Genomic DNA, 11410 nt, shown 5'->3' with positions numbered 1-11410 from the left:
CTATTTAATAAATTTTTTAATAGAGGAGTTGTATTGTCATAAAATAAAAATGTTGAAAACCGAAATGTCTTTTTTTGGGATAAGGGATGTCTTGTCTTTCGTGAAAATGAATAGAGACGGGTTGGATCTTTGTTCAGTATTGAAATGACTAACGTTTTGTGTTTCGAGACTAAAACTTTAGTTTTAATTTCTGATTACCCAATACAATACTGCGTCCTAATATTCCAATATCAGTATCAATATCTCAAAACAAAAGTTATGTAGAGGAAGAACATTAGTTAGTAAAGGTGAAAGGAAAACATCACCATCTAAAGAGATCTTTAACCTCGTTTAATAGAGGTATCCGCAACAACGAGTCTTCATTGCATATACCATGCGTCATAGACTCATCTACATCATTTCAATCTCACTTGTCGATGTGGTGATTGGTTGCTGCTGGTAACGTTGGACATTACCAAAATTCGACTCATGAGCTCATAGTCAAGATTTAGGGAGGCATTCATCATTCACATATGTGTAACTTTTACTGCTTGTACCTTGTGAACTCCTTGATGAGTTTCTCTGTTGTATAACCTATTAAGACAAACAGAAGTTATAATAACGCAATAAAGATCATAATTTAACATAAGAACACCACATATGGCATTTTACGCTACGATACAACACCAAAATTCATTTGTTTTGGAATTCAAGAAACACAAAATGATTCTGGCAATATTTTTAAATCCAAAATGTTGTTTCAACGAACAATTCATTGTTGATTGTTTCGGTATGGTTGACTCTTAACAACTTATTTCTAACAGAATGGATTAAAAGAACGTAAGCAAGGACTAGAAGAAGATGTGGAGCACGGTGACCCCGATGGATCATCAGTTAGATCTAGAATTGTTTTGTCTTCTTTCATTGGTATAGTAGAAGACACATGTTTGATAATTGTTAAAATGGGAATGTCTAATTGCTGGTTAAAGTTTCAGAGGTATACTAAACGTACTCATATTTTGATACCCAATATTCCATGCATGATCTTTTATGTAGACTGTTAGATATCGTTTAATTATTGATATTAAAGATGGTGTCTTCTTTGGTCCTATCAATGTGTTGGCGAATTATAGAGTTACGCCATATATACAAGTCTTTTTGGCTTACAGGTCTTACAAGTTGGAACAAATCTAACAAATATTTACCTACTGGAGCGTGATAACACTCGTATCACTCAACCATTTCCAAAACGCGCTCTCATTCACCATTATGGAAAACACTTCTTCTTCTTCACATTCCTCTTTCTTCTCCGCCTCTTCCTTCTTCTTCTTCTTCTCCTTTTTCTTTGCGTTTCTCCTTTTTCTTCGCGTGTTTTATCTTCATCGTTGTTTTTTTATTACCGTTGTTGTTGCTGCATTTTTTTCCTATTCCTCTTTCTATTGATTTGCAATATTATGTATTTTTTTCTTTTTTGTTTGATTTTTTCTCCCAATAAGAATTATAAGAAAACGAAATAAGAAGATGAGGAAGAAGAAGCAGTAGAGTAGAAGATGAAGAGGAGAAAGAGGAAGAGTTTTGAATTATGTAGAACTTATCAGAATAAAAATACACCCAAAAATTCTTAAAATACACCCAAATATTTTCGTATTACACCCAAATATCTTCGTGTTACACCCAAATTTGATGCAAATATAGAAAAATATTTTCTCTATTGCTGTGTTTTTTTTTTCTTCTTCTTTTTTTTTTCTTATTTCTTTCTTTCTTTTAGTTAAATGAATGTAAGTTCATCCTCTTTCAAGTAATTTTGCAACATTATATATTTCTTCTTTTTCTTTATTTGATTTTTTTGTTTTTATTCTTGTTAAGAGAGTAAAAAAAAAGAAACTTGAGAAGGTAAAATAAAAAAGAAAAGATGAATAAAAAAAAAAGAAGAAAAAGATTGTGATGATGATAAAAAAAGAAGAAACAGTAGAAGATGAGAAGGAGGAAGAGGAAGAGTTTTGAATTATGTAGAACTTATCAGAATAAAAATACACCCAAAAATTTTTAAAATACACCCAAATATCTTCGTATTACACTCAAATATCTTCGTGTTACACCCAAATTTGCTGCAAATATAGAAAAATATTTTCTCTAATACTGCTTTTTTTTCTTCTTCTTTTTTTTTTTCTTATTTCTTTCTTTCTTTTAGTTAAATGAATGTAAGTTCATCCTCTTTCAAGTAATTTTGTAGCATTATGTGTTTCTTCTTCTTCTTTGTTTGATTTTTTTGTTTTTATTCTTGTTAAGAGAGTAAAACAAGAAGAAACTTGAGAAGGTAAAATAAAAAAAAGATCAATAAGAAAAAAAGAAGAAGAAGATGGTGATGATAATAGAAAAAAAGAAGAAATAATAGAAGATGAGAAGGAGGAAGAAGAAAAATTTTGAATTATACAGAACTTATCAGAATAAAAATACACCAAAAAATTCTTAAAATACACCCAAATATCTTCGTACTATACCCAAATTTGCTGCAGAAAAATGTTTCCTCTAATGCTATATTTTTCTTCTAAATTGAACCACACCTTAGCCTTGGATTCAAAACAATAATCAATTTCGTTTTGATTCAATTGACAATCTGAACCTGAATTATTTATTATCTTCAACAACGAGATAACTGATGATGAAGGAGAAAGAGAAAACAAAAAGAGGAGAAGAAATTTCAATGAAAAAAGAAGGAGGAAGAGAAGGAGGAGGAAGATGTGGTGTTGATGGCGACGATAACGAGAGAGAAAAATTACGAAGAAGAAGAAGAAGAAAAAGAGGCACGGAGAAAAACGTGAAAAACGCGTGAATATAAATGACTTATATGACTTGTATTGGAAAACTCTTGTACGTGGAGAATAACTCTGAATTATATATATTAATAAATAGATATTTTAAAATCTTATTTTTATTTTTCTTCTTTATTAGGTTGGACAATTGAATTTTAAAAAAGGAATTACACATAGGACTGACAATAGGTAGGGTAGAGTAGGGTAGGGTCGGATCCTATCCTAACCCTACTCGCGAGTTTGAGAATCTTTTAACCCTAATTCTACCTAGGGATGGCAACGGGGTGGGTAGGGGCGGATTTTTGCTCTACCCGACCCCGCCCCACCCTACAAAAAACCCGCATGAAACTCGCCCCGCCCTACCCGCGAGTAGTAAAATGTTAAACCCTAACCCGCCCCTGCGGGTATCCGCCCCGCCCCTACCCGCCCCTATAATTATTAAATCCAACAAATAAAATAAAATTTTAAAAATTATATAACCACCATTTACATACATAACATAAACTAAAGTAAAAATTTATATATGATATAATATTATTAATTATTTTACTAATTATTTTATATATGTTACATATATTATATATTAAAAATATATATATTTATATATATATTATATATACCGGGGCGGGTAGGGGCGGGTTTAACCTAAACCCGACCCCGACCCGCCCCGCATAAGAACCCGCCCCGGTGCGGGGGTGGGTAATTACCCGCCCCGAGCGGGTAGGGGCGGGGTGGGTACCCGCGGGTTCAGGTAGTATTGCCACCCCTAAATTTCTACCTGCATGCTAAAGTTCTAAATCCTATTCTACCTTATCAGTAGAAATATCAAATTTTTTCAAAATAAATATAAAATTCAATCATTCTAAATTTCATACATATTAATAAATGTTCTAAATTACTAAATTAACTAATTAGTTTAGTGGTTGCTCTTTACTGTATATATACTTAATTTTTATAAAATGTGTGTTATATATGGGGTGCAGGTAAAGTAAAGTAAGGTGGTACACCCTAAACCCTTACCCTACCCTACCCGTAAATATATCCAGATCGATCTCTGCCCTACCTACAGCGGATCGAATAGTCTACCCTATCCAAATGAATTAAGCCGAATTAAATACCCGTAGATAGAATATGTATTGCCAGCCCTAATTACACACATATTTTTTATTTCAAAATCCATTTAAGCTCCAATCTAATGAATTATTGACTGGCTTATATATGCTGAGTTGACAAGCTATGACTTATTCATATCATTTTTTTTATAGAAGAAAAAACTTACATTCTTAGAAATGTAAAGTGACACTTATCATTCTTATATTAAATAGCGCTCTAATTAATAGAATTATTAAAATTGTTAATAATAATCAAACTCAATTTTTATATATTGTTTAATTAATATTCAAAAAATGATGAATTTCATAATACATCTCCTAAATATTAAAAATTAGAAGTATAATTTTTATAATTGATTAACATCAGGATCATTCATTTACATAAATGATATTATTATTATTTTTTTATTTTCAAACTCAACAACAACACACTCACTAAATAGAAGAAAATTTTTAATAATTCAATACATTTTCATTCATATGAAAAAATGATTAAAAATATACATATAAAATTTTTATATAAATAAATTTTTATAATAAAATAATAATTCTTATAACAACTAAGCATGAATTGAAAATTTAGAATGGAAGTGATAAAATTTATAAAAAGTTCAACTTGTTACACTAGTTGTCTTTTATTAGCTTGATGAATAATGACTCACCACTATATATCTAGTCACTATTGTTGATTACTTTTGATTTGCCTTTAACATGTAATCAAACTTTATAATTTATATTTGACTACTATATTCTAAACACTTTTAACATATTGTAAGCAAACCTATAACATTCTTGAATTTTCTGAGATTTTGTATAAAATATCATATGAAATATAAATTCTCAAATCTTTTGACAATTTGGTAATATGTGAAAATTTCTAATTCTTTATTTTTTTATTCAATTTGACAAATTTACTTCTCTCGTGATCATTTATAATTATTCTAATATGGAGGTGGATATAAAATTAATTTATTTTATCCAACAAAAATTATCCCTAATTAATTAGAATTAGATTTTTAAGATTTCGGATGATCGATACGAGATGGACGGCTAAATCTCGATCTCTATACTTTGGAGAGAAAAAAAAGGTCGGTGGTTTAAGAATTATTGTCCAGTAGCAATTATACATGCATGTTCCATGATGGCGTTAAGGATGTTTATGTTGTCATATATATTTTATAAACCAGTTCAATTAACTCGGAAAATACTTTAATATACAAGACTACACTATTTGTATTTGATGACTAGTTTAGTTTTATTAAATAATGTATAGCAGTAAAATTAACTAACTCCGAATGAAATCTTTGAACACAATGTCATTTTACACTAACAACTGTAAAATCTCTATCTATTGAGTGATTGGTGTAGTAGGTGAATGATACACACCAGTAAAATATTGTAACTATATATTGTGGGAAGCAAAATTTGATCATAAAGATTAGAACACTGATACAAAAGAGGTGGGTCTCCAATACCCTTTTTTGGCAAAGAGCACTCCTTCTTGGTCTTTGGATAAGGTTACTTCCCAATGCAGAGATTTTAACAAACTTTCCACTTCGCTAATGGCGTTGGATTCATCACGGACAACCAAGCTCCCTCCTGGTCTCACTATTCTATCAACTTCTACTATAACAGGAGCAAGTTTGCACCTGGAGAACCCAAAATAACATAACAAAAAAGAGTGACTCAATTTCTATGTTGTAAGAGGAAATTTCTATGAAATTTTAAAATGCTGATAAATTTAATCATTTAATTAATAAAATTAATTTTGTATTCAAGAAATATAGTTTTTATGTGATAAAAATATGTAAATAATAATTTTATTTATATGTAGATTTGTTAATAATATTCTAAATTTTGACAATTTTTTATTTTTTATAAATACAAAACTAATTTGATTTATTTATAGTCTTTTGTCTATATTTTAAATTTTTATGGATAAAAATAGTAGAATTATCATATTAATGCTTTCATGCATACGATGTGATTTAATAGTTTGGTATAGGAAGAGAGATTTAACAGAAAACGCGATCTAAAATGTAATTTTTTTTACACAACACTAAGTTTATTTCAAATATCATATGTTTGTAACCTAATTTAGGGTCTCATAATTTTGTATCAAATACTCAGTTTGATTTAATTGTAGTATATGCTTCTTGTTTACTTGAAATATTGTTACTTAAACCCCTTTAATATTTTGAATAATATTTTTCTTATAAATTGATGTATTTGGTGAAGATAAATGGATACCTATTCTTTAGCTTTGAGAAGAGCTGATCTGCATGTAGAAGATCATAAGTTCTTGGATAGGTGCTAAAGGATTCACACCAATCATGATAAATTCCAATTAGACCACGCTCATAGATAATAGGAAGTGTGTCCGGAGAATCAATGTTCACCACATTGAATACCCAAAGTTGAAGATCCCTTAGAGCTGCAGCAAATCTACAAAAAAAAATTGAACATTAATAACTACCCCAAAATGCTCTCGCTAATAACACTGGAATAATAGTGGGTAGAGAATAAAAAATGTTAACACAGATCTAAAAAAAGAGTCGTAATCTACAGGATTTTATCTAGACAGTCTAACTTAATAATTATATTAGTGGCTGTTTTCACAAATTGAATCTGTGATCTTAAGATCACACGGAGACAACTCAACCGTTATTCTAAGACTCTTTTTCGGCTTTGATTATTAATTAATGCAGTTTAATTAAGTTTAATAAATAAAGATGTAGGTACCCGCCATAAACAGCTCGCATGTCCATGACATTTCTGATATTAGACCAACTAACACCATTATTGCTAAGCTCGTCTATAACATCTTTCCAACGTTGATCTTCTTCGACAAAATCTTGAGGAAGTGGTTTTCCGAAGATGCCTACTTGCGAGTCGCTTAACCAGTATGGGGCTTTATGTAGCCTTTCCGGCCATGCTTCAGGCCATTCGGCTCCTCTCTCACTCTTCTCGCCTGGCAACTTGTGCAGGCATGCTTGTAGTGGTACGTACCTGTAATATTAATATATATTTCATAAAACTTTTTATTTACAAAATAAAAATAAAAATATAGAAAATTGTGATATTAATTTTAACAATATATCTTTTAAGTATTTTTAAAGTGTTATAGTCAATATAAAAATCCTTAGCATGCAATTAGAAATTTCGAAAATTACCAGGCAGCATTTGGGTCATCATCATCTTTGCACATAGGAGGTTCATTTTCCTCCCTTTGCTCATAGCATTCGTTGGACACAGGTTTTCGGAAGAAAGCAGCACCAACTTGGTTCAATGTATCATTTTTTATGGTCACCAGCTCCCAGCACATGGCTTTCGTTAGAGCAGACATTTCTACAAGAGAATAACACGCCGTAAGTCCCTATAATAGAAATGATGATTTTTTGAATGAGAAAGAGAATTAAGTTGGTTTGTTATCATACGCTTCCATATTTCAACATCTTCTTTGAGCGTCTGATACACAGGAGTAGCAGACCAAACAAAGAAACCCCCTGGCCTCAAAACGCGGTTCAATTCCAAAAGCAGCAAGCCACCTAAAAAAATAGTAATATTTGCTAGTGACGTAGCATTACTGTTGAGGAAGAAGACATATAGTAAGAAGAAAGCGTACCATCTTCATGCCAAGGTACACGACAACGTGCACAATGGACAAGATCAAAGACGCGACCGGGGAATTGGAGCCTTTGGGTACCCATGACAGCTGATAAGGCTGGTATCCCTCTCTCAAGGGCGAATTGCACTTGTGCTTCATGCTCATCTTTCGGTGCAAATGACATTGCAATTACATCTCTTTCAAATAGATAACCTCCAAAACTACCCACCCCACACCCAACATCCAATATCACCCTTGTGTGTTTTCCCCATGCAATCCCTGCTTCCGCCTGCAAATCACCAATTACCCACTTCTATTCAAAATTCACCAACTTAAATGTAGGCACGATAGCAACATTCTTAATATAATTACTACATTATCTTACAACAAATGCTCAATGCTTGACTCTACGTACCTTTTGAAGAAAATCAATGTAGTGGAGAGCTCCATGAATAAACTGGGTGCCACCTCCTGGAAATGTCAAGAATTCACCCGTTAACTTCACCCAATTCTGGTGCCCCTTCACCTCTGCCAGCTTTGTGTGTGGTATATTATGGTACCATATCTATTTTAACAAGAAAAACTACAATCTTTAAGCCCATGAAATTAGAAAATTAAATCTCATTATCATCATATGAATATTTTACATGACGTCACCTTATCTCTGCTGCTAGGCCATGGTATGTGTTCTTTGTAACCGTTTGGAAGTGGAACTAAGCAAGTAGGTGCATCCTCAGGGCAATGGCGTTCCCTATGCTCATAGTGTTTCCTATGTGAATACTTGAGATACTTTTCATTATCCAAACACGGTATAAAATCAAATCCTGCAGTTACATTGCATAGATGCCACTCCAAATCATTGTTATTATCATCATCACCCTTTGCTTCCTCCTGCTTTGATGGTTTCTTCCTTTTCTTCTCTGCTTTCGGCTTCTCTGCTTCCTGTGTACTATCGTCATTTTCCCCTTTATCCTCTCTCAACTGCTTTTCATTCTCTTGTTCGTCATTACCTAACGAGCTTTGTTCTTGGCTTTCGCTTCCACCGGTGTCCACATTATTATTCTGAGACTCCATACTGGTGCTTTGTTCTTGATTTTCTTCATCCTTCTGACTTGCTTTAATCTGGTTGTTGTTATCATTGTCTGATGAACCATTTTCGTTTGACTCCGATGATGCTTCGTTCTGAGTTGATGATAACAGGGCACCATCATCAGAATTGTTATTGTCTGATGAACCATTTTCGTTTGATTCAGATTCTTCGCTTTTCGTTATGCCGTCAGATGAATCATCTTGGTTGTTGTTAACGGTTTGATCAGATGATTCGTCTGGGTTGTCATTGTTGTTGTTGGTGTTAGTTACGGATTCAAGGAGTTCTTCTTCGGTGTTATCAATGGCGGTGTGGGTGGTTATCGTTGCGCGTTTAGGTGATGAGACCATAGAGTTGGAAGCTACCATCCATACACCGAAGACACATAGTGCAACGAAGACTAGTGTTGTGACGGTTGAAGTGTAAGATGTTGATGATGGCCTCTTATTGCCACGTCCCTTCGAAAACGCTGGTGCCATTGATGTTGAGCTCAAACCTTTCCTTGTTGTTTGAAGGAAGAAGGAAGGGTAGGCAAAAACAAAGAAAGAGAAAAATTCAGTTTGTGAGAGAGAGAGAGTGTTAGTTTTCAGAGAGATTTTAGTGGTATTTGCGGTGGAAAATGCAGGAAAATAGTTTGTGGAAGTATGAGTGATCCAAAGGAGTAGGAGTAGGAAATTTGTTAAGACAGTTTGGGGTTCTATATTAGTGGGGGAGACAACAAAAATGAATAACACGGGTGCACTAATATTTTAGTGTATAAACTAATATTTTTACTTGTAAGTATATTTAGGGAATATAAATCTTTTAAAACTACCTCAATTTTGTCCTTATATTATAGATTATGACACAAAAAATTTTTAGAATTAAACTACTTTTACAAAAAGATCGAGACAAAAATTACCGTTGGCTAAGAAGACCAGGGTGTCCGTAGATAAAAATCAAATAATAAGATTTTTAGTTATTATTTTCATGTAAAAGTATTTAACTTATTACTAATAATTGATTTTAATATTCGTTATACAAAATTTGAAACGATTTAACTTGTATACTTTTGGTTAGGTGTTAAGTCTGTTGCACAAATAGAAATAATTCATTTTTATGCTTGTTATTTAAAAAAATATTTGTTTCTCTATGTATATAAAATATAATTAAATATTAGTATAAAAAAATCATATTGATAGTTATAAAATTAACTCAAAATCAATTTTTTTAAAGAATTGAATCTTGATTTTAAATTTTAATCATAATATTAGTATTCTCTCCAAATTATATTTAATAAATATTTGAAAAAAAATAAAAATATAAATTAAAAAGATAAACAGTAAAAATTTAAAATTAAATAAAAAAATTAAAAAAATATGTATATAATAATATTTTTATTTTAATTATATTATTTTATTAATTTTATTTTTTTGTAGAACAAAAAGATAGAAAAAGAGAAAAGGGAGAAAGAAAAAGATAAAGACTAAGGGAGAGAGTTTGTTAATTTTGAAAAAAATTTTATTTTAATTATAATAAAAAAATATCATGTGACATATTTTGATTTTTCAAATTACTAATATAAAATATAAATTATAAATTATATATGGAATGGGAAAGGTAGAGAGAAATAGAAAAAGGGAGAGAGATAGATAAGAGAATTTAGGAATGGAGTTTATTAATTTTGGAAAAATTTTAATAAGAGAATATCATATGATATATTTGATTATTAAATTAGATAATATATATATATATATATATATATATATATATATATATATATATAATAAATTATATATAGAATGAGAAGGGTAGAGAGAAATAGATGAGAGAATTTAGGAAGAGAGCTTATTAATTTTGGAGAAAAATATTTTTTCTCAAGTTTAATAAGAGTGTCATATGACACATTTTATTATTAAATTAGATAATATAATATAATATAATTATATTTTAATTTTAATATTTTAATTTTAATTTTAATACAATTAAAAAATATCATGTTGTATATTTTTATTGTCAAATTTGTAATTAGTCATTAATAATGATATATAAAAGAGATAGAGTGGTTGAAGGAATAAGAGAGATAGATAAAGGGAGAGGGAGAATGAAAGAACTCTTTAATTTTGGAGGAAAAGATTTAATTTAATTGTTATGAGGGATGATATGTGGTATATTTTTGTTGTAAAATTAGCAAGGAAGAAGGAAGAATTTTTTAATTTTGGAAAAAAAATTTAATTTTAATTGCAATGAAGAAGTGACATGTGGTATATACATTTTGGTTGTAAAATTAGTAGAAAGAAGAGTAGAACTCTTTAATTTTGGAAGAAAAGATTTGATTTCTATTGCAATGAGAAAGTGACATGTAACATATTTTGATTATAAATTAGTAATATATAATAGATAATAAATAATATTTTTGATAAAAAAATTATTTGAGTTTAGTTTTAATATAATAAAAATTTAAAAATAAAATTATAGGGACTAATTTAATTTAAAAATAAATTTAATTTGGACTAAAGTTTGAGGTTTAGGACTTTATTTAAATTATGATTTTAGATTTGGACTACACTTTGAGATTATTTTTTAGATATTTTTAAATTAAAGTGTTTGCTGCGGTAACTAACCTAATTGTTGAAATCACATAAAAGAGTGAGTTAGTTCTACGTTCAACATATATTTCCAACACTATAGGTGAACTCAAACTTGAAGTCCTTGAAGCTTTGGAGTATTAAAATTTCTTTTAAAGAATTAAACAAAAGTTAACACTTATATTTATTTTTTGTTCTTTTTATTTAAAATTTGTTTGGACTAAGATTATTATTTCAATTTGAGT

General features: G+C 30.3%; 1 protein-coding gene across 1 annotated transcript; it reads right to left on the bottom strand.

The window, feature by feature from the left end:
* Nucleotides 1-5223: 5223 nt before the first annotated feature.
* LOC112721024 (probable methyltransferase PMT27) lies at nucleotides 5224-9088 on the bottom strand. The gene is made up of 8 exons (XM_029289895.2): nucleotides 8169-9088; nucleotides 7927-8076; nucleotides 7530-7800; nucleotides 7342-7452; nucleotides 7078-7252; nucleotides 6647-6913; nucleotides 6155-6349; nucleotides 5224-5553 (listed from the first exon to the last, which is right to left on the bottom strand). The coding sequence occupies exons 1-8, from the start codon at nucleotides 9075-9077 to the stop codon at nucleotides 5343-5345; spliced, it is 2289 nt and encodes a 762-aa protein (XP_029145728.1). The 5' UTR covers nucleotides 9078-9088; the 3' UTR covers nucleotides 5224-5342.
* Between the last annotated feature and the right edge of the window lie 2322 nt (nucleotides 9089-11410).

This window comes from Arachis hypogaea, chromosome 11 (assembly GCF_003086295.3).
Source record: "Arachis hypogaea cultivar Tifrunner chromosome 11, arahy.Tifrunner.gnm2.J5K5, whole genome shotgun sequence".
NCBI lineage: Eukaryota > Viridiplantae > Streptophyta > Magnoliopsida > Fabales > Fabaceae > Arachis > Arachis hypogaea.
Note: the sequence above shows the minus strand (reverse complement) of the source record. Positions and strands in the feature narration are given on the sequence as shown.

Coding starts and splice junctions, on each gene's coding strand:
- LOC112721024 (XM_029289895.2), bottom strand. CDS start 9,077: ATGGCACCAGCGTTTTCGAAGGGACGTGGCAATAAGAGGCCATCATCA. Junction 6,914..7,077: donor GATGACCCAAATGCTGCCTG/GTAATTTTCGAA, acceptor TTAATATTACAG/GTACGTACCACTACAAGCAT. Junction 5,554..6,154: donor TTCTCAAAGCTAAAGAATAG/GTATCCATTTAT, acceptor TGGGTTCTCCAG/GTGCAAACTTGCTCCTGTTA.